This window comes from Anabrus simplex, chromosome 11 (assembly GCF_040414725.1).
Source record: "Anabrus simplex isolate iqAnaSimp1 chromosome 11, ASM4041472v1, whole genome shotgun sequence".
Taxonomy (NCBI): Eukaryota; Metazoa; Arthropoda; class Insecta; order Orthoptera; family Tettigoniidae; genus Anabrus; species Anabrus simplex.
The window spans coordinates 14674257-14698994 of record NC_090275.1 but is presented as its reverse complement, the minus strand read 5'-3'; the positions used below and the strand labels follow the sequence as shown (position 1 = coordinate 14698994).

Sequence of the window (24738 nt, the reverse complement as noted above, 5' to 3'; positions counted from 1 at the left end):
TTCAGGTCATGGCCGATTCCTTCCCACTCCTAGGCCTTTCCTATCCCATTGTCACCATAAGACCTGTCTGTGTCACTGCAAAATTAAACAAATTGTAATAAATAATAATTTCATGTCAAAGTCACTCCATTCAAAACAAACCATTTTTGTGCTGTACTCTCCCCAATAGAAGAGAATAATTCAAGCCAGTGAAGTGAAATATCTAAGAAGTATGACTGGAAAGACAGATTGAGAAACAAAAATGTGAGAAAGGAAATCGGAATGGAAAACCTAATGAGAGAACTGATAGAAGTAAACTAAGATGGTTTGGACATGTGAAGAGGATGAAGGAAGAAAGAATACCAAACCAAATGATGGAGATGAAGTTGGAGGAAAAGAGGGCGGGTGGGAGATCTACAACAAGGTGGATCGATTCAACAAAGAGGAGTGTAAGAAGAAGAAACCTGGAACTGGGAAAAAATGATGGAAGAGGAAGACGAGAGAATAGTCGGGAAGTGCCATGAATGCCCCAACTGGACAGGAGATGAATAAGCAGAAAGGAGGATGACGACTCTCAGCTACTTTTGCTTCTCTGTTAAACTTGAACAGAAGAACATGTCAGAAATGTTTGTTTCCTCGCCACTTTCAACTGATCTTCTCACAATTCACTTTCTTCAGAACAGCACAATTCAAGCAAACCCACTAGAACAGCTATGGCACTTCCTAGCTATCTAATCATCATCATCCTCATCATATGCAGTTTCCATCTGTTGGCCAGGTCTGCTTGGAACACAAGCCTCTTGTCTTCCCACCACTTCTCCCTCATCACTCTTGCGCAGTCCTCTACTCTTCTCTGTACACACTCTTCCACTCCTTTTATCCACCTGTCTCTTGGTCATTTTCCTGTTATCTCCATTTTGTCCATCCTTTCCTCTGTCATTCCCTTCATGTGTCCGTACCATCCTCTAGATACCTCTACCCTGTTCTGCAGAGGCTCTTCTTTTACTATATCCCTAATCTTCTCATTCCTCATCTTATCCATTCTTGTCACTCCTATCCTGCTTCTCAGATATTTCATTTCACTTGCCTGTATCGTAGTTATGGCTCTCTACCTCATTACCCAAGTTTCTGCTACATATGTCAGGATAGGTGCATAGTTCATCCTGTATATAACTCTTTAGCATCTGAGGGACATCCTTGCTCCAAACCAGACTTCTGACACCCTTCACGAACACACCTGCTTGTCTTCCACGCTTGATTATTTCCTCATCAGTTCTTTCACTTTACTCTAGATACTTCCCAGGTACTAGCTATCTCAGTGGTGCTAACTTATATCCAAACACTACAGACTTTTGCAACAACCCAATATATTGTTTGTTCCTTTCCACAACTCATCTTTAGTTTAAGTGGAACGTAAATATCTCTTCTATTCAATATTATCACCTGAACACGGAGAGGCCCTACTAATGAAATCTTGTGTGCAGTATGGGGAGCACCGTCAGAACCAACCGAAGGAAAGCAGTCGGTTGGATTTGGAGCCGAGGAGAGTTTTGACGCTTTCCTCTCCATGAACGAGCCACCACCTGTACCTCAGAGCACTCCGGCGCGCTTCAACAGGGAAGGCTCGAAAGATTCTGATGAAGGACATGATTTTGCCATCTTCATTAAGTGAGTATAATACTCGATGTTTTGTCAAAAGTATTTGTGTAGTAACTTTACTCTTTGAACTACTACTCATAGTTTGCTTTCCTTGTATTCTTTATCCAAAAGAACACACTACCATGTAAAACCTCTTTGGTGGCTGTTATCCTTGTATTTCACTCCATCAGTCTAGATGTAAAAGCTATTCAGATAAGTGGCAGTGTGTGTGACCCTTATCAAAGTATTCAAAAATCAAATCAAAATAACTTTATTTGCAAATGAGGTGTCTACCTCGGTGAATTTAAAATTAAGTGCTTGATAATGTATTTTGTACATCAAAAAGAAGAAAACGTTTTCATAAAATACACTATTATACAATTTACACTAACAATTTTTCTTTTAAACACACAGCTCATCCTTCATCATCATCATCATCATCATCATCATCAATGTCCCACTCCAGTTGCCCAGCTGTGCTTAGCTCATCCTTAATAAAGTTGTATTATTTACAAAATTCTACTCATAATATCTTCTGTACCTACACACATAATCAACTCATTTCTGGAATCACTTCAAATAATACTATTCATAGGTTATAAACTTCATGGTTCTGATCCTTACTGAATTGTAATTACAATACAGTTATTAAATTAACATAGTAAAGGTCCACCTTTCAATACTATAATATGCAATATTCTAAATTACCATACATTAATTAGGGACTAGTTTCGGCCTGAGCTGGCCATCTTCAGCCTTAATGTAAAACATCTAATAACTAAACAAATATACATGCACACAACTGACATAAAACAAATGAAACAAATATGTACAAATTGACATTAAAAACTGGGATGAAAATATGAGTAAAGTAAATTTGAAAATAACTAGATTCTAACAGCTTGAGTATGCGCATCATCAAGACTCTTTCATGTATTAATATACACAGAACTGTTAGTTCTAATACTGCTAATCATTAAAAATTCAATTGTAAATGGGAACTGGTTAATGTTGTTCCCGTAGTTCATCACCAAATCTATTTGAGTGGTGTTAGCCATATTCAAGTCATAACCACTAGCTGACGGAGAACTGTTAGGTGTTGTTTCATCATCAATCAAAGAAATAAAATGAAATGCTCTTGTGGTGCTTCTTAAATCATGCTGAAATGTTGTTGGACATTGTCAGGACAGCATATGAAGATTAAAAATTTTATACCAGACACAATGTATCTGTTTTAACCACATCTTCATGTGCCATCCTGACAATGTCCAACAACATTTCAGCTTGCTGCTGCTGTATATTGGACAGGAGCGGGGACCGGGGAAATAGGTGTGGTAGGCTTTGGTCCGTTGAGTCGCCACTGCTATCAACCATGAGTTACTCATCGTATATACTTCCTCACCTCATTCTTCTGACTTAATTATATAGATAACAGAGTGATGGTATTTCACTTCTGTTTACTTCTACATCCTTGTAGGAAGACACTGCAGGGCTGCTGTTATAGGAGAAATATAGTTTTCTTTTATAGGCAGATCTGCTAAAATGAAATGCAATCTTTCAGGTTTAGTGTACTCTTTTGTAGGTTGGAATCGAACCCACAGTCACTGATCTCCCGAGGAAGTTAATAAACCAGGTAACGATGGGTACGACTGCTGTAAAATTCAACATGTTTATTTAATAATGATGATGATGATGATGATCCATGGCATCTGTATAGGCTTGGTGATGTTGACCTAATGAGGATAAAATGAATGGCAAAGACATCATAAATACCCAGTCCCCAAGGCAGGGGAATTAACAGTATGAGGGGGTCAATTCTGAAAATTGAATCGAGGCTATCGCACCAAAGGCAAGCATTCTATCCAATAAGGCAAAGTCGGACTTTAATTTGCTAAACCTTAGGCTACCATCTCCACTGATCAGGTGTTTAGTATTGGCAGTGGCAGAGGCCAGGGCAGTAGCTTATAAAGCAGCTTTGACAACATAGCAGGCTTCTCCGTTGGCTGTTGGCTGCAGCTCAAAATGCTAAAGGCTTCACGTTCACTAAACCAACTATCGAAAGGGGGTCACCTAAGTCTAGTGGTAGCCCTAGTTTTGATCCCAGCATACGCCACTGATCTGCAGACTTAAGTACACTACCTACATCTGATTCATACTCATCTAGTCCTAAAAGCAGTCAAAACTCTGTTAAGTCAAGTATAAATGATACTGCAAATGTTTAGTGTTGCATTAACGCAACAGGAGAATTTAGAAGGCTGGGAACATAGTGTAGTGATCTGTGTACACATGTGTCTTTAATATATCATAAATACAACTATTATAGCATATTATAACAAAATGTTTGATATGGCATTGTATGTAATTGCCAGGAGATCGCAGTGATAGACTGGCTGCCAAATATATTGTTGCTCGCAGATCCACCGCTCTTATCAAGGAATTCAATAAAATCTTAAGGAACCCCGATCTACCTGTACACGAAGATCTACGAACTATCAACCAAAACAGATTACGTTCACGCCATCCAACTTTACGTAACACCTTAGACATGGTTGCTAGAAGCTACAACCCAACTACAGAGTGGAAAAGACGGTGGGAAGCAGCAACGGAGACGCACCTGCACAGTATGTTCTCGAATGCCAAACTTCCAAGTGGATTCCAACTACCAAGTAAAACATGGTCTGCTCTGAACAGAATAAGAACAGGCCATGGCAGATGCAGAGACATGCTGTTTAAATGGAACAAGTTGCCGACACCCGCATGTGACTGTGGAGCTGCACGACAAACCATACATCATATTGTCAGAGAGTGTGAAGCGCGGGCATACACAGGCAGCAAAGTGGATTTCCTGATGGCAACTCCAGAAGCAATACAGTGGATCAGTGATCTTGACATTCAGTTGTAGGGAGCCTTTTCTTGTTCATTGTTTTCTTGTTATGTAAATATGTATATAATTTATATCTGAACTCAATGATTGTATGGGCCATACGCTAAATAAATAAATAAATAAATAAATAAATAAATAAATAAATAAATAAATAAATAAATAACAAAATGTTAACTTATATATGAGAAAAGTAAAATAAAATGATGACCACCTTTGACATAGTTGCGCTAATAGAGACCAGTCAACGCCCCCTGCAACTACAGAGTTACAGAGGGCATTGGACCAGTCCAAGGGTTGTCCAAATTCACACCTCACTGCTTGTTGCTTGTTATGACAAATGTGCGTCGGTTATTATGGTATATCAGCATTTTTCTTCATGTTTCTATAGTATGAACAACAATGATACAAAATGTAATTGTTTCACTCAGTTGTTTCCATTGTTGAGAACCTTTTTTTAAAAATATTCTTTTACCTAATTTTAATAGTACCATTTTCTACATATCAAGTTAGCATTATTATGTGAAATACGTTTTATTTTTGCTTTTGTTTACTGCATACTGGCCTGTAACATGGGGCCGATGACCTAGATGGTAGGCCCCTTTAAACAACAAGCACTCATGAGTACATTATTACATATTAATATCACATGTAACAATGGCAGGGGTTGACGATTGACTTCCAAACAAATTTTTTCCGAGTTTTTTCTTAAAGGGAAATTTGTTTTGTGCTTTTCTTATGACTGTTATTGTTATGCTGTACTTTACCCAAAAAACCCAATCAGATTTAAACAGCAATTCATTACAGACATGATATAGGTTTTTGGGCTTATGCCGTGTCAAGAAAATAAGGTGAAATTCTTTACATTGCATTTCTAAAAGCCTTTCTCGTTGACAGCTGAGATTTTCTTCTGATGACGCAGAGCAAAGTTCTCTATGAAACATAAAGAATTTCACCTTATTTTCTTGACAAGGCATAAGCCCAAAAGCCTATAACAAGTCTATAAATCTGGGCCGTGAAAGCATCAATGGCAATTCATTGTTGAGATCTAGCGAATGCTATCAGTAAATGCAAATATTGGATTTGTTCTCTTATAGTTTTCAAATACTAGTAGTCCAAACTATTTAAGAATTCAAAGGTTATTTAAGAATTTTTAAAAATCTAAACAATGTCCTTCAAAATTGTGGTGAGAAAATTCTGAGACCATGAAAATTACGAGAGCAAAAACGGTAGCTACTAGGTGACAGTAACGAGCAATTTTGTGGTTTTCACTTTGCTCTTTCATTATCAAATCAGTCTATGACATCTCTGTGCCTAATTGAACCATACAGTTAAATATTTTTTCAGTGGCAAGCATGTTGAGATAGGGCAAGCATTATTAAGTTTTGAGGTGATTGTAAAGAACTTAAATCTTTTGCAGAGCTGATCTTTAATTGACAAAAAAATAACATCTCTCAGTACATGATGTTATCACATCACAGACTCCAATTTTACTCATTTTATTGCACGTTGCTAGCTTTCACACCTAGACCTATTTTTGAAATCATTGAAGTAAGTCTGATGTACCATTCTGTGCGACACAAGAATTTTACGAGGGCTATGCCGAAAGTTTTTAGCAGAGTGTGGGAAAAAAATTGTATTTGCGAAACAACAATTACAACTTTTCAAAATACTCTCCATTAGCACGTATATACATTTTTCCCTTCTCTGAAACCACTTACAAAACGTTTCAGTCCAAGCGTCTTTCGGGATGTCACTTAGTGCCCTCTCGTACGCTGCAATGGCCTCTTCATCTGATGAAAACCACTGCCCACTTATTTTTTTCTTGGACTTAGGGAACAGGAAGAAGTCACATGGGGCCAGATCAGGTGAATAGGGGGGATGAGGTAACACTCACACTTTTTCCCTTTCCAAAAAGTCCATTGTTCTGGCAACCCTGTGTGCAGATGCATTGTCGTGATGCAGCAGAAGGTGCCCACTCTTGGACTTTGGGTGCTGTGACCTCCAGGTGGCGAGGACTTTGGGAAGACAGTCATTCACATACCATTCAGCATTGACTGTTTGAGGTGAGATGCCCCACTTTCGTAAAAAAGAAGTTGCCACCATCTTCTTTCTGGAGCTCTGACTTTGTCAAACTTTTGTGGGTGGTTCCTCCCCTGGAAAGCAGCACACAGAAGACTGTCTCTTCGTTTCAGGGTCATAATGATAGACCCATGTTTCATCACGTGTGACGATTTTGTAGGTGTCTTCGGACTGCCTCCATTGAATTTTTCTAGCATGAATTGACACCAGTCCACTCTCTCCTCCTTTTGGCTTTCTGTCAGGGAATGCGGCACCCAACGGGCACATCTCTTGGTAAGGTCTAAATAATCATGAACGATGGTCTGCGCTGCTCTTGATCCAATATTTAAAGTCCCTTCAATGTCACAAAATGTAAGATGTGGATCTGCTTTGATCATTTCCCTCACAGCATCAATGTTTTCTTGAGTCACAGCTGTTGCTGGGCGACCGGGATGAGGTTCATCTTCAATTGACTGCCGACCCCTTGAAAACTCGCGAAACCAATTTCCAACTGTGGCTCTAGAAGGGGCAGCCTCACCAAAAACGTGCAGCAAAGAAGAATGGCATTCTTCGGCACTTAATTTCTTTTTATAATCATAAAAAAATCATTCCTCGAAAATCACGGTGCGACAGATCCATCTTGCACCGTGTCTGACTCAGCACTGCCTGTGCTTTCTTCCCTCGCTGTGGAGGAACTACCGCTAGGAGGGGTTGCGTGCGCATGTTCCAAGGTCGAAAAACATCACTCTTTCAAATGAAAATAATCCCATTGTCCTCAGAATTATGGTTTACGCGCTGCTAAAAACTTTCGGCATAACCTTCGTACCAAGGAATGAATTACTAGAATGAAACAATAGACACATATCTGCCAACTTCATGGAATAAAAATTTGTAAAACATTTGCACACCGGAGAAATAACGTACGGAATCATATGAGACATAGTCAAACTAAGCTGATTACGACATTACAAACTAAATATAGTTAAAGTCACCCAGCTGATTCATATATCTGTATTATTAAAGCAGAAAAACAAATAAGATCCACTATAGTACATTCATATTATTTCAGATTTTCACTCGCTCTGTTGAAAATAAGGACCAAGTAATGATATAGCATATAAACTATACAGAACACATGCAACATATATAGCCAAACAGGACACACAAACTTACATTACACTAAGATAGTGCACTACCAAAAATAAAGAAGCAGTTATTGAACTACTGCTCCTTCAACTCATCAGTACGATAATTAGAAGAAAGGAAAGAGAGTGATTATTGAATCTATTTAAATCAAATCTCCTTTTGAGACCTCTATTGACCATCTGTATAAGTGAATTTTGGTTCGGGTTAAAAATGCAAGTTTTGATTGAAATTGGAAAATGTTGTAGTTGGTCCATTAAGTTGTAAAACTTTACAGACAATGTGTCAAAATTAGTATGTATGTATGTATTTTTTCTTTTAATCGTTTATTCACAGCATGCCCCTTTACATGACAGTAATACTACATGCTTGCATGTTCATATTACAAATGAACCTTAATTTTCTAATTCCATGTGAGATACATTCTCCCTCCGTTAAAGGCGCGCTCTGTTGTAAATGCGCGCGGACTGACAATCCGCAGTTGTTTGTAAGTTTCCTTTCCTTTCATTTCAAAGCTTTTTCCAAGAATTCCTTATTTCTCTCTTTTGCCAATCTATCTTATATCATAATTACTTTATTTTGATTTGATTTATATTAATAAATTTATACATAATCTACATTTACTAGGACATTTCAATCCTTTAGGATAAATTCGAAAAGTTATCAACTGAAAATCATAGGACTTAGCAAAACCAGACATAAATTAACAATAATTAATCTAAACTATAAACAAGGTATTTCTACATTAAGGTACAAAGTCTAATAAGCCCTAGCACTGATAATAGTAAACTAAATTTATTGTGAGAAACACTTGACGCGAACATCTTCTAATGGAGTGTAAAGAAGGGTAAATAGGGAAACATCAGCTCAGTTTCATCTTATTTTGACTGTAAACACCACATACAAAATACATAACACTAAAGCAAGGATATTTACACAGTCAAGTTCAAATACTTGTATATACACTTCAGTCTTGCACATCATGAACAGAAAAATGAACCTCATCTTCTGACAGATTCCACATCCGTATATTGTACAAGTCGGTACAACTGATTCGGACTTTATTCGTCACTGTCTGGTTCCATGTTGATTATAATGCAGCGGTCACCACACAAGTGTGTGGGATCATGTTCTAGGAGGATGTACTTTTCACAACCTTTGCACTGGAACCTTGTTGGTCTGTTCTTCCTTCGATCGCAGAAATTGCACCGCTCTCGGGTCGATTCTTCTCCTATCCTTGTTGGAGGTTTTACATGAGAAATTCCTGAAGACGAAGCTTGATTGTAGTTGGAATGTGCTCAAGTTGAACCTTTGATTTCAAGTAGTCGTTGAGTAGCTCCTTGGCTAAGATCTTCAAAAAATCTTTCCTTGCGATTGTGCTGTTAGTATTATCTTTGAAAATTACATAGGCATTTATACCCGCAATATTTAGGAAAGAGAAGAATACAACCAAAGTCCAGCGTCGTTAAGGTCTTGTCACGGAGTAAGTGCACTTCATTTCATCCACTTTATCAGCGCCCGACTTCTTGTCCTTACAGGAGGTAATCATAGAGTGTTTTGATCCATCTGCATCATCATCAATAGAATAATCTTCATGGAAAGTAGATAGAACCAACACAAATTTGTCTTTTCTTGACTTGTATGACACAAAGGTTAGGTTTATAAGCAAATATGTTCTATTCCACTGGCCGGTTGCTAGCTGTTGTCATGAAAGGGGGAATTTCACGCTTATACTTGCGAGTCGTTCTAACAAGCGTCAACTTTATATTTTCAAGCAAATCTTGAGACAGAAGAACAGACACAAACCAGATGTCACAAGTAACGTTTCTACCAGATTTTGATATGGGTTTAACCAGTCTTTTTACAATTTGATGAGGCATGTTATCACACTGGTACGGTTCTTTAGGCTGCCTTCCACAATATATCTCCATATTATTTGTATAATATATCTTGGCATCAGCAAGTGCAAAAATCTTGATTCTGTACTTAGCCAGCTTGTACGGAATTTACCTCATCTACCTCTAAATGTATCTAGCATTTCACCAATGGTCACTAGTTCCAACAAACTGTTGTACTTCCTACAGATAATAATGAAAGTGAGTTTTTCCGTCAGTTTACACTGGTTTCTGGAATTGATGTTGTCAAATTTCATACATTTCAACAAGAAACAGAAACAATGTATGCTCATTGCAAGCCTGAAATATTTGAATCCTGTACCATCAGTTTGCCAGCGATCTTGCAAATTTATGTGGGATACCTTCAGTGCCCCACCAAGGAACAGAAGACCTAAACATGCCTTCATCTCAACAAGATTGGTGTGTGCTGCATCTCGGGGTCGAGAGAATTTCGAACGAATCGTCTATATGTAAAGATTTGTGCATGTTACGATTTCTTGTAGCATTTCGTCGGTAAAGAACAATTGCAGTGCTTCAACTGGCATCTTAGCATTCTTGGAAACTCCTACTACTCCACGCAAGTGTTTTATAATATTATGTTCAGGTGGCATGACCCTTCTATTACGTTTCATTACAGGCTGATTATTCCACTGGGCTCCGTCCTTTCCAACATACATTTCATGCTGCTCACTTTCAGTCATGTCCTCTTTACATGTGGACTGTTTGCTTTTAGAATTTTGATCACTATCGTTTACAACGTCCCGATCACTGTCATCACTCGCACCAACTTCATCGTCATCCAACACTGCTCGATTCTATCCATAAATCTGGGAATGAATCGCAATAACTCCCTGGGAAGAGGACGCAAAATCATTATTCATAGCTCATTTCATAATATCGTGTTTATCCCACTGTAAATAATCACAAGTAGAAAGTATGTCAAAATGTGCCCACTACTACACTTGTAGTTAATAAAAGTACACAATTTTATAACAAATAATAATGGAAGAATGGATGATTTACCAAAAAGAGTGCAGACTGAGACTCTGCAGTTGACAATATAAACTTCTCTAATCAACAGCTCGGCGATTACTCGGACATTCTCACACCGTCATAGCCTTTGTATTATTGTAGAAGGAAGCTACAAGAAGGCAACCTGTTCCACCTTGCTTTGTTTGCCTGTGATACAAAAAAATAATAAAGTGCAGACTCTCACTCCGCGGCGCATGTAACGGAGGGTTAATATGATGGCTTTTGTGATGTACATAAGCAAACAAAATAATAATGTAAACAAAACTATATCCTTTTTTCCACAGTTATTCAAATACAATTGATTGAGTTCATGAAATGTAAGAACTGCTTAAAATAATTTTTGACTAAGCTACTTTTGGTCGCTGGCCATGACTCTGTATCTAAAATATCTTTAATTAAAATGCTTCTTTCTTTCTCAAGTAATTCACAATGAAATAATAAATGGTCAACAGTTTGATCACTGGCATTACATGGACATATGGAACTATCTAAAATTTTAAAACGATTAAAATAAGCTCTTAATTTTCCATGACGTTAAATAAATAGGTTGGGAAAGTCTGTCTATTACACTGGGAAAAAATGATTATGTATGTATGTATGTATGTATGTATGTATGTATAAATATTCCAATCAAAACTAGGAGGTATATTGATTAAATAGGCTATTATCACTAGCTAATGTAGAAAATTAAAAAATTGGAACTATATACTTATCCTGTGTGTGTGTGTTTCTGAACAGGCCGAAAGCTGCTGAGGGTGAACTGACTCCATCACCTGGTGGGGCTGTTCCAACTTTAGCACCACCTCCCAAAAGTCCAATATTTAACAACACAGCCGACACAAGCCCACGTTTCAACCCCTTCGACAAGAGCATGGAGATGGCAGCATCTGCTGTGCCTGCTGCATCAGAAGAACCTGCGTTGCCTCAAGGTATTCAAATGACTTTCTTTAGACACCACATCCATTGGATCCGCAGCTAACAGCCTTCGAGTTGTAGCGTACACTCCTTCTTGTACTTTAACCCCCTTAAAATGTAGTAACAGCTCAGACCTGAGCTGCTAGTACCTGGCACTTGAATGCTCACATATACTGTATTTGTTTTCAAAACACTCTGTAACAGAATTGGACACAAAAGGATACTGCCTTGGATACACTAAAGTCATTGTAGAGGAGTAAAGATATTTGCAACAATGTTTGTTTGGAGGAAACCCACGACTTCATTTAAAGGGTAACATTTAAATTCCTGTCCTCATACTGAGGTTATTGTTGTTGTTGTTGTTAGTCGTTTAGTCACTTTCGACTCTCCGTGACCCCATAGACCAAAGTACGCCATTTCTTCCTGTCGTATACTATTTTCCGAAGTCTTTCTAAATTGAGAGCCGTGGCTTCCTTGATGCCATCAATCCATCTCATCCATTGTTGCCCTCTTCTCCTGTTACCATCAGTCTTTCCCAGCATTAAGGTCTTTTCCAGTGAATCATGTTTTCTCATAATATGACCGAAGTACTTTAGTTTTTTGTCTGAGTATTTGACCTTACAGTGAGCAGCCTGGGTTGATTTCCTGTAATATGGACTTATTAGATCTCTTCACAGTCCACGAAACTATAAAGAGTATTCTCCAACACCATAGTTCAAATGCGTCTATTCTTCGACGCTCAGCCTTTCTTACTGTCCAGGTCTCGCTTCTGTACATTGCTACTGGGAAGACCATAGCCTTCACTATACGAATCTTCGTTCTTAAAGTTACGCCTCTACTCTTGAAAATGTTATCACGGTTGGCCATTGCCTTCCTCCCAAGGAGGCACCCCCAATTGGAGTTGAGCTCTATGTACCTTTTGAAACACACACCAACCCTCCTGCTAATCTTAAATTTCTGGCACTGTCAGAAATCAAACCTGGGCCTCTGTAGACATCGGTTAATAGCGCTAACCTGCAAGGTTGGAGGATCATTATAAACATCTTTCATAGACCTTCTGCTAGCTTTGATGCTGGCTGTGGATCTAATGACCGTGCAATTACACCTCCTCCTCCTCATCATCATCATTCAAGCATCCATCTGCAGCCATAGCTGATGCCAATATTGAACAAGGGCATGATATGATCCTGAATTACAGAAGGAGGGACTGTTGACGACATGGCAAACCTTACGCACGTTAGCCACGATTCTGCATATGAAATCATGCATAACAGGCTTAACTTTCACAAAGTCTGTTCGAGATGGGTTCCAAAAGAACTCAATGAAGAGCAGAAGCGTAATTGTCAGCACCTACCGGAACGTCATGCTAACAAAGGTGAAACGTTTCTGAAACGGACCTTTCCTCATCCTTCACGCTCTTGCGACGCCTTTTGAATTGTTCAATCCACTGGAAAAACATTGTCCCCATATTGTGCTGAAGGTCTTCTATGAATTTCCGCTCCTGGTACATCCTCAGACCACTAAAAAATAAAAAACGGATTACAGAATGCTGTTCTTCCTTATTGCAAACAGAGAGTGGCCTGGCCATCTTTACGTCGCAACAGCGCAAGCTGTACTGATCTGATAATGCTGAAACCTACCACAGATATACACAATGGTGCCATCTAGTGGCTGGTCAGCACACAACGCCATAGAGCCAACCTAAAGACAATTAGAGGAAAAATTGTAGATACTTATTGACTTGCCCTCGTATGTTAAGGCTGGGTGTTTTTCTGGACCTCAGCATCAGTTGAGGTTCAACGTCAGGATCTCTAAGGGCAAGAGAATGGAAAGAGGGGATTAACGTTTAAAGACTTCAACAGTGATACAATCATGAAATGTGCTTTGATAGAGCTGAGTGTGAATGGAGGCAGGAAGATCCAAATACTGCAGTGGCCTACATATTCATATTCCTGGAAAGAGACCAAGAGGAAGACCTCCTGGTGTTTGGGAGATGCAGATTTTCAAGGACCTTGAAATGAGGGATGTAAACTGGCATCGCATATATGAACATCATCTGTGGGACAAACTGGAGGAGGCTCGTACACAACTGCACCCGGCTTGCAGGAGTGAAGAAATGATGATGATGGGGATGTTGATGATGAATGGTAGTCAAGTTAATGTAGAAAATTCATCATGACTACATGTCATCTAGCATTATCTACCAGCTTGCGTGCAGAATCTGTCCAGCTTCCTATGTTAACTGAACTACCAACACTGTAGTCAAACAAATATACAGAAGGGTCCAGAAAAATGTAGACACTATCTAATAGTCAATATTAATGGAACAAAATGACATACCATTACAATTTTTGGAAGGTTTTGAGGGGGGGAGGGGGGCAAGGTTATTTTATGCGTTCAAAGTGACCCCCATCAGCAGCCAAACAATGTCGATGCCACTGAACTGCTGACCAAACTACGGCTGTCAGTGTTGCCGGTGTGATAGCCGCACAGGATACCTTGATGGTTTCTCGTACCTTGTTCAGTGTAGCTGGCTTCTGTCGATAAATTGTTGTACGTGTTGGTGGCTGAGTTCTGTACACATTATGCCATTGCCGTTGTACCTCCACCATGTTTTCATACTTCCATTACCACTTCAGAACGTCCTTGCGTTGCTCAAACGACAATCTTACTTCATTCAATGCTGCACTGTCATCTGCTGGAAAACGCGTGCTAGGATTGTCGCACCATTCAAATGACCATCATCATCTGTTGAGAAAACAATGGACTATGCTACTGTGCAAGAATTACAACTATATGTCATTTTGTAAAATTTACGAAATCATATTAAACATATCCTGGAACATGTTTCGTCTCATTTGAGACTTCATCAGCCATAACGTCCCATAGTAGATTACAAAGCTCATTGTTGCTGTCTACGAATTGAAAAAAAATGGAAGAACCCATGTCCTTTAAGAACTATTTGAGAATACACTAAAGATAAAATACACACATTATTTACACAAAATAGCCTTCACTTTGTGAAAAAATAATTATCTTCAATGTTAAATGAAGACTATTTTATGTGAATAATATGTGTATTTTATCTTTAGTATATTCTCAAATAGTTCTTAAAGGACATGGGTTCTTCCATTTTTTTCAATTCCTAGACAGCAACAATGAGCTTTGTAATCTATTACGAGACGTTATGGCTGATGAAGTCTCAAATGAGACGAAACATGTTCCAGGATATGTTTAATATGTTTTTATATTAAATAGTTTTCACTTGTAAAGTGAGGTGTATTGATTGGGTGGACCATTGAACATAACATTGTTTCTTATGTCATTTTGGTCCAAAGATATTAACTATCAAAGATTGTCTACATTTTTCTGGACCCTTCTGTATATAGGCAGCCTAGAACCTGCAGAACCCATGACATGGATCTGAACTTATCTTTAGCCAGCTCTCCTTCAATATGTCCTCTCATTCTTTTGTAAATAAATAATTTGTGTTAAAAGTTTACATTAGAGAGATAATTAATGGTGCAGTAGATTTTACACTTATTTTACATCTTTGCACTTTTTCTGTCTCATACAATTTGTAATGCAGTCATTTCGGTTCTACTGGAACTACCATTTTATTTTCTACGGTCTGTTGTCTAAATCCTTGCAGCTCCTTGCCTCTTGCCGTGCACTCTAATTTGATGTAAGCAATGCACACACAAACGAACTCAGCAAATCAAATTTTACATTCCTCAAGTTCTAGCTATCACTTTTTGAAAGTTTTGAGAATTTTAAAACAGGATATAAGCTACAGTTACATTTATCATATTTTACTACTCTTCTTCTGAAAATACGATAAATTTTCAATGTAAAATATGCAAAAATTTGACAACCACATTGGAAATTTAGTAAGTGTTTATTCTTCTCGTGATCCACTCTAATAATACACTACTTTGAAGAAGACTTAGTCCTCCCTCAATGTAAGCAAATCGCTAAGAGTTCATTGCCAATCCCTGCATTGTCTTCTATAGTTACTTCATTAGTATCTGCAGTCTGGAATTCCTGGTCTGGAAAAATCAAGAATAATGACGGAGAGGATTCGTTGCACTGACCGCATGTAATCTGCAGGCCTTTGGGCTGGGCAGCGGTTGCTTGGTAAACCAAGGCCTACCTGGGCTGTTGTGCCATGCGGTTTCTGGAGCTTTATATTTTCAGATAACTGTAAATTCAGTTGTTAGTTCATTTCAACATTAGTGTATTGCTACCAGCCTAATCACTTACCACTAGTATTGATTACTTATGCTGTTAATATGAAGTGGTGAATAAGTTTTTAATTAGAAATAAAAGAAACCAGAGACTTACTGCCAAGATGCAAAATGAAAATCTATAACGAAATAAAATGTAAGCAAAACTAAATGTGGGAATATGCAAACAACTACCATAATTAAAAGAGAAGTAGAAATCTTTATAGAATTGTTACTGGGAAAGTAATAAAATGGTACCAATTTAGTACCTGGAAGGCATGTTTAGGAATGAGGAAAAAGTTATGTGGAACGATACCTCAAGTAGCAGAGAGGAAAGATCCACTCTTTATACTTGCCCAGGACCCACCAACCTGCCCCAAGAAGTATACCTTAGTGATATAGGAGACTTAAAACAGAGACCAGGTAAATCTGTGAAATGTGACCATTTTCTGTGTTGCTATTGGCCAACTGGGATGGAGACAAGTTTCCTATTGTCTCTTAGAGGCTCTTTTCTACAGCTGCAGTGCATACTGTCTGCACGGCAAGAAAACTAGGTCATTCGGTAGGTGTGTAAATATTAACAAACCTTGCTGAGAGTATTCTGACATCATCCAAGCTAGGCCATGCTGAATTTCTAACCTATCTTTTGCCCCCTGAAATATTACGAATAACGTTCCAAGAATCAAATTACATACTGTAATTTTGCTGCTCAAAAGCATTATTCATTTTACCATTCTCAATAATGATGTGATATGTTGCACAAGATTTTTATAATTTGCTTGAATATAATTTTTCATTTGTTTCTAATCACTAGATCGCATGCTAAAACCCTGTGTTAAATTTCAAACCTCTCTGCAATGCTCATATGAAGCGAGGGAAGATGACGCTGTTGATGGTGATTCGTCCGGCGGATGGGGACGTAAAGCCTTGAGCACACCCCTTGGTGTTTTTCGACTGGAGTAACCTATGTGCTGGCATTGGGTTTCACCCTCTCCCTTCCTACTATCATAATCACGTCATTCTTTTCATCTCATTAACTTCTGTGATGAGCGAGACATCAGAAAGGTCATCCGGTCGTAGAAACTCACCACAAAGATTCATCTCACTCCATACCAAATCCCGTAGATAAATGGCACAAGAATTGCACATACATAATTTTTCATCTCTGCATTGTTTGCAGCACTTCTTCTTTTCTAGCTTAAACTTGACTCTCAAACAGGTCCAGTGAGAATTTCTAGTTACAAATGAAATAGGATATCTACTAATGTACTGGAGGGTATATAAATTAATAGATTTTGTGCACTTAACTTCTTTTCAACTGATGTCATAGGCAAGATAAAATTATTTATTCTTGCTGCTTTATGTATTGTTTCATGTATCCAGGTGCAGAGGTTCCTGAGGGAATGATCCAGAGAACAGACTCTCAAGAGACTCCACCCACTCCACTTTTTGATGAGGATGTTTCTCAACCATTGGAGGACTTCCCAAGAACTATCTACAAGGGTGAAGGTTGGGAAATGCAGCTTCGTCAGCCCAACAAGAAGAAGATTACAGGCCAAAGGTGAGTGCAGAAATGTAACTGAATTATATTTTACTGATATGTCTGAATAATAATAATAATAATAATAATAATAATAATAATAATAATAATAATAATAATAATAATAATAATCGATCATCCTAGTAATCGTACATGTATTCAGCTTAGTTGTTTCAGATATGAGCAGGATTTAGCATGCAAAGGAAAAAAAATATGACTTGAGAAAGGCAGAGCTTTAAAAAGAATCTCTTTAATTTCTCCTTTTGTCTGTTCAGGTTCTGGAAGAAGGTGTTTGTCCGGCTTGTGTACCAAGGAGATAATCCTGTACTACAACTTTTCAACACCAAAGATGATAAAGACCCCTTCCAGGAACTTCCACTGCAAGCCTGCTACTCTGTGTCTGACATAGGTAAGCTTCATTTCCTATTCACTACTTTCAGCTAAAGCAGGAGATAACTCCCTTCCTCTGAATAAAGTCTGTAAAGAATCAAAGGAGCCTTTGTCAAATCTAGAGTAATATCCATATAAGGCCCAGAGGACCACACATCACTACAAGGATTCTCCTCTTATGGTCTCTTGTCTCCTTCCAGCTGCCAGCAGTCAGTCTGGAGCAGGTCCTCGCAAAGCTCATCACTCCAGCTCTTCCCCGACCTTCTTAGCAGTCTCCTTCCCTGAGGAATGAAATTCATCTGTGTAACAGACCTGTTGCTTATCTGTGTGACATGTCCCAATGGTGTTCTTATCGTTGTAGAGGTCCTCCACCTTGTGATTATCACAGATGAGCCGCATTCTACGCCGGGTCTTAGAGCTTCTGCGAGAGGAAGTGCATTAAATTTAAAGACTGAGATTTCTGAAAAAATATTTGTATGCAACAGAGGTATAATGCAGGGATGCCAACCTTCAAAGGTGATTGTCCGTAGTGACATGGTCTTCTGCACATAAGAGACAATTGTCGTCGTCATCATCATTTGGAGCAGTTTCCAACCACAGGCTGGGTCTGCTTGGAACATAAGCCTCTCCGTCGTTTTCTGTTCATCCACCATTTCTCTTGTCTCACTGTCGTCGAGTTTCCTCCGCCTGCCTCGGTGCTCTTCTTTACACCTTTCAGCCATTTGTCTCTCGGTCTTTCTCTAGGTCTCCTTCCCTCCAGCACCATTTCTAACATCTTTCTTGGTATCCTCTCTTCTCCTATTCTCTTAACATGTCCATACCACTACAGCCTTGATTTTTCTATCTTTTCCTGTACGGGCATCTCATTTACCATTTCTCAAATTCTCTCATTTCTTACTCTGTCCAGACACGTCAAGTCCACCAACCTACCTGCCCCTCCTCCAACCCCTGCCATCATCCTCCCTCTTAACAGTCAATCTGGTGCTGGTGTCTATATCAGATGCACGCAACTTACGAAGGACACAGGTGTGAGTCTCATATAGCTATATATATCTCCATCTTCTAATTTCCCTTCTGTTCTCAATAAGTTACTTCAAATTATTTTCTTTTCAGACATTCACTTCAAACCATATTAAACAACAGATCACTCACTACATCTGACGAAAAGGAATACCTATTCAAAATTACGAATGTTCCCCTTCAAGCTACATAAAGTCATTACCCATGTTACATTGAATAAACATAAATTATAAATCAAGTTGCCCGTCTATACAGATAGAGGTGCCAACTCCCAGATAAACTCAAGAACATTTGGACCGGGCAAGTTGGCCGTGCGCGTAGAGGCGCGTGGCTGTGAGCTTGCATCCGGGAGATAGTAGGTTCGAATCCCACTATCGGCAGCCCTGAAAATGGTTTTCCGTGGTTTCCCATTTTCACACCAGGCAAATGCTGGGGCTGTACCTTAATTAAGGCCACGGCCGCTTCCTTCCAACTCCTAGGCTAGGCCTTTCCCATCCCATCGTCGCCATAAGACCTATCTGTGTCGGTGCGATGTAAAGCCCATAGCAAAAAAAAACAAAAAACGTTTGGCTGCTGTACAAGTGATGACATAGTTCGGCATCAACCTCAGCAGTTTTGATGTGTCATTTAGTTTCAAGTTTGAATGTGTTGTTCGGACTTCATCAATGTTTTAAATTAAGATTGTAAATTGTGGCATACCAAAGTGTTTAATTTATTATTGGTTATATGTGTGCATATGTCTTCCAATTGTAGTATTGTTGAACATGACCCAATATATATGGGGTTGAAACTAGTCCCAGTTTTATAAGACAATATACAACCTTATGGTATTAAATAGGTGAACCCTTCTCTACCCTTTGATACTGTCCATTCTTGTTAGACCTACTCGACACCTCTGAAACTTCATTTCTACTGCTTGTGTTCTACTTTTATCCCTCTCCTTCATCACCCACATTTCTGATCCATACGTCAAAATTGGCACAAAGTAATTCCTTTACAATTCAACCAAAAAGACATGTGAAAAGACATTCAATCTGTATAACACTATTACTGTTGTATGTCCGGCGCTCCCTTCTCGCTCCGCCAGCCAGCTGCACGCGTGCCTGTGTATCATTCTGCTAGCTTCGACGCGCAGCCCTCAGTGCGCGTGCCTGACCATCGAGTGTACTATAAATAGGAGCTCCCTGCCTGCTCACTTGCCCACTTGCCCCGGTGTCCAGCTCCAGAATACACCCTACGTCGAGCACGGAGGCTACTCCTCTTGAAAATGTGCTTCGACCAGGTGGACTGAATTTCTGGCAGTACGAGGTTTCACCTCTGGTCACCGCTCCCTTACCTGTTTCCGCTGCCTATGTCCGTAATTCTTTTACAAGCCATTTTCATTCCCTAATTTATGCAAGCTCCCTTAGTTTCGCTAGGTGGAATTTCTTCAATCAATTGAACTTGCTTTTTAGGAATTCAGGCACTTCAACAAACAAGGACTCTCATGAACATTTATGTTAGTGTGCCAGATAGTTCTCGACTATCAAAGTGTCAATTCACAAAGACTATCTTTTCAAGATAGGAGTGTATATAAAGACTGCAAACCTGTACATGTTGTATAAAGACAGACTTTTCTCAAGATTCAATATTACTTTTTGCTTCAAAATAAATTTCAGTTATTTGTGTAAATATTATAAAGTGAAGCAAATAAAGTTGTGTTCTGTAAACTTCAACCTTGGTTACAACACAACTCTATGGCGACGAGGTAAAAAAGCGACACTCCCATTCATCGGCCCCAGTCGCCAACTCTATGGCGACGAGGTAAAAAAGCAACAAACTACAATTCTTCGGTCCCAGTTGCCAACTCTCTAGCGACGAGGTAAACACGAAACCAACACTACAATTTAACGGGCCCAGTTGTCAACTCTACGGCGACGTGCTAAACAACAACGACACTCCAACCAGTTCTGACACACAGCTTACCTTACTCTTTCTTGCACGCATCTCGCAATGGCTACTGCGGAACAACTCGCTACGATCTTCCAAGCCTTACAGCAGCAACAACAACAGTTTATGCAACAACAACAGGCAGCATTAATTCAGGCTATTCAAGCTATTTCTGTCTCTACACAGCCATCAGCTATTCCTCCGTTCTCTGCTTTTGATCCGGCTAAGGAAGAATGGTCAGTTTATTTAGCCCGCTTGCAACAGCATTTCATCTGCCATTCTGTCACAGATGATCAACGCCGCCGCGCACTATTTCTTAGTTCGGTTGGCAATGCTACGTGTGAATTACTACGTAAATTAAGTCCAGAAGAACACTTATCTGAGGTACCCTTCACGCAGCTCTTAGCCCGTCTCACGGAACACTATGCCAAAGCTCCTCACATAGTGGCTGCTCGCTATAAATTTTTTCAGAGCAGAAAGCAACCCCATCAGACACATACTGAATGGATAACTGAATTGCGTGGTCTAGCTAAACCCTGCCAGTTCATCTGCTCCAAGGACGGTTGTGGTTCATCCTACACTGATTCTCTCATTCGGGACATGATAATTTTACATACTCCTGAAGACAAAATACGTTTTGACGCTGTCAAGCAGAGTAACCCTTCTTTAGAAGACGTCCAGCGTATTGCTACGGTTTATGAGCTTACTACCAAAACTGCCGCAGCCATAGCTTCTCCACACGAAGTTGCACAAGTCTCGCCTCAGGCCCGCAAGTCCTCTGCTACAGTGAACCGTACGGATAAGGCACTCTCCACCAAGCATTCTCGCCAGGTTCCCTCTCGTAATGCTACACGGAAGCCCACTTCTAAAAGCACCTCGAAACTCCTGCCTTCCTGCCGAGGTTGTTTCAAGCATCATGAACGTCGTGACTGTCGTTTTTTCAAAGCTACTTGTCAATGATGTAATAAACTTGGACACATTCAGACTGTCTGTCAAAGTTCGCTCCGCCCTGCTAAGACTACTGCAGCGCGCCGGAAGCATATACAGCCCCGCCAAGACATGGAAGTTGATCAGATCAATCTTATTCTTCCCACAAAGGATTCTCACAAAATCATCATTCCTCTCTCATTCTCTGATAGATCTGTCGATTTTCAATTAGACACTGGATCACCTGTCTCTATTATTAACCTGACTACCTACCACAACTTAGGTTCACCTTCATGCTCTCCAGCTGACATCCAGCTCGTGACATTTAACAAGAAGAAAATTGACATCAAAGGTCAAATTAAGCTTCAGGCTAGTTATAAAGGAATTCAGAAGGCCATTCCTCTTCTCGTAGTTAACAACTACACTGCATCAAACATTATGGGCATGGATCTATTTAACTTATTTGGTTTCCAGATACATGACAACATTAACGTCGTATCTACATTGCATCCTACTTCTGACGTTACCGCTCTCCTAGCGCAGTTTCCTGAAGTCTTCGACTCTCAGCTCGGAACAGCAAAAGACTATACAGCTCACATACAGCTGAAATCCGGAGCTAAGCCTCGCTTCCTCAAAGCACGTCCAGTACCCCTAGCACTTCAAGACCAGGTCACGAAAGAATTAGAAAGATGGATACAAACTGGAATTGTAGTACCAGTTACTTCTAGTCAATGGGCTACTCCACTCGTGGTAATCAAGAAACCTGATGGTAATGTTCGACTTTGTGGCGATTTTCGATCTACAGTCAACGCACAACTCGACACTGATATCTTTCCTATTCCACGTCCAGAAGACTTATTCCGTCGTCTCTCTGGTGGACAATTCTTCTCTCGAGTTGATCTTAAAGAAGCATATCTCCAGCTACTTTTAGACGAAGAATCTAAGAAATTTCTCACACTCAACACTCCTCTCGGACTGCTCCAGCTCCAGCGGCTCCCATTTGGTATCTCATCCTCAGTGGCTATTTTTCAGCGCTATTTGGCTCAACTCACCGCCTCAATTCCCGGTTGTGCTCACTACCTGGATGATATTATTGTTACTGGAAAAGATCATCAGGAACATCTCACCAATCTCCGCCTTCTTCTCCAGAAATTGAAAGACAATGGCCTACGAGCGAATCTCGCTAAATGTACCTTCTTTCAGCCTCAAATTCACTACCTCGGACATATACTTGATAAGAATGGAATTCGTCCTAGTATACAGAATGTCTCCGCGATAGTAAACATGCCAGCACCTCAGAACCTCAAGCAGCTTCAGTCCTTCATAGGCAAAGCGAACTATTATAATAAGTTCATTCCACGCTTCGCTACAGTGGCAGCTCCATTAAACGCTCTACGTAAAAAAGGTGTTAAGTTTCAGTGGACTCCGCAATGCCAACAGGCATGGAAAACAATCAACAACGCCTTAATTCAAGCTATACAACTCACTCATTTTCAGCCCGACAAGATCATCACGCTAGCTACTGACGCTTCAGACTACGGTGTCGGTGCCGTTCTCTCCCAGAAGGATCGTCATGGACAAGAACGCCCCATCGCCTTCGCTTCGAAAACACTTAATGACCATCAACGTCGATACTCACAGATAGAGAAAGAAGCTTTCGCCATCATCTTTGGTATTCGCCGTTTCAATGAATATCTTTATGGCAACCATTTCCTGATCATTACCGATCATAAGCCTCTCGTACACTTATTCCATCCTGGTAATAAGATCCCAGAGAATTCCCTCAGAAAGCTTCAAAGATGGTCCATGTTCCTTTCTGATTATTCCTATCAGATTGTATATCGAGCCACATCCCAGCATTGTAATGCTGATGCCCTCTCCCGCTTACCCGTTGGTCCTGATACTGCCTTCGATTCTCAAGAATCTGAATGTCTTCAGTTGGACATAGAACTTGAAGATACTGTAGCCAGTTTTCCTATTGATGCTACCTGCATAGCTAAAGCTACGGATAAGGACAGTACACTTGCTACTGTACGTACTTACATCCGCAACGGTTGGCCTCTTCAGAGCACACTTCCTGCCCACCTGGCACCTTATCATCGTATGCAACATCGTCTCACGACTCGTGCCGGAGTTGTACTACTAGAAGCAGGCACCATCTTCCGAGTAGTTATCCCACTTAGCCTACAGAAACAAGTTCTCGAGTTATTACACCAAAGCCATTGGGGTATCTCCAGAACAAAGCAACTCGCCCGTCAACACTGCTACTGGCCCGGTATTGATGCCGCCATCGAAAAGCTAATACGTCATTGTGAGCAATGTCAAACGAATCAGAACGCCCCGTCTTCTGATCTTGCTTCATGGCCTCCTGCTACTACTCCATGGGAACGAGTTCACATCGATTTCGCAGGTCCTTTCCTCAATTCCATGTGGTTAATAGTCATCGATTCACTGTCAAACTTTCCATATGTCGTGGATATGCATTCGACTACTACAACCGAAGCTACCATTCGTGCTCTCCAGAAAATCTTTACTACAGAAGGTTTACCGCAAGTACTCATTTCGGACAACGGACCTCAATTTACAGCTACTGCTTTTCAGAACTTTTGTACACATAATGGCATTCGTCATATCCTAGCACCACCTTTTCACCCTCAATCTAATGGTGAAGCTGAACGCTTCGTGCAAACATTTAAAAGAAGTATGAAGAAAGCTGTCTCTTCAGGCTTAACTAAAGACCAAGCCTTACTCCAACTCTTAAACAACTACAGAACCCTACCCGGCGCTGATAATATCACTCCTGCACAGAAGCTCCATGGACGACCTCACAGAACTTTACTTTCTCTGTTACAGCCTCTTCCGGCCCAGCATAAGACCTCACCAACGAAGTTCTCCCTCAACGACAAGGTCTACACCAGGACATTCAAATCCAACCCACTCTGGATACCTGGAGTCATCTGCAGATCTTTGGGTCATCGTCTCTACGAGATACAGACTACGGAGAAACGTATCTGCCGCCATCAAGATCAGATACGTCTGCGCTACCGCCCCTGTCCAGCTATTGATGCTATTGCTAAACCAGATAAATCTATTGCTGAACGCGCTTTAGATCATTTAATAACAATGGGTTCCTTTCAGGACGAGACAGCGCCACTCCGCCCA

At 40.0% G+C, this 24738-nt stretch overlaps 1 protein-coding gene across 1 annotated transcript in view; it reads left to right on the top strand.

The window, feature by feature from the left end:
• Positions 1–24738, top strand: part of stnB (stoned B) — a 72627-nt gene that overhangs the window by 10691 nt on the left and 37198 nt on the right. The window contains exons 2-5 of the mRNA XM_067155695.2: positions 1464–1647; positions 11368–11558; positions 17154–17331; positions 17586–17719. Coding sequence (XP_067011796.2) covers positions 1464–1647; positions 11368–11558; positions 17154–17331; positions 17586–17719 — 687 coding nt within the window. The remainder of the gene's footprint in view (positions 1–1463; positions 1648–11367; positions 11559–17153; positions 17332–17585; positions 17720–24738) is intronic.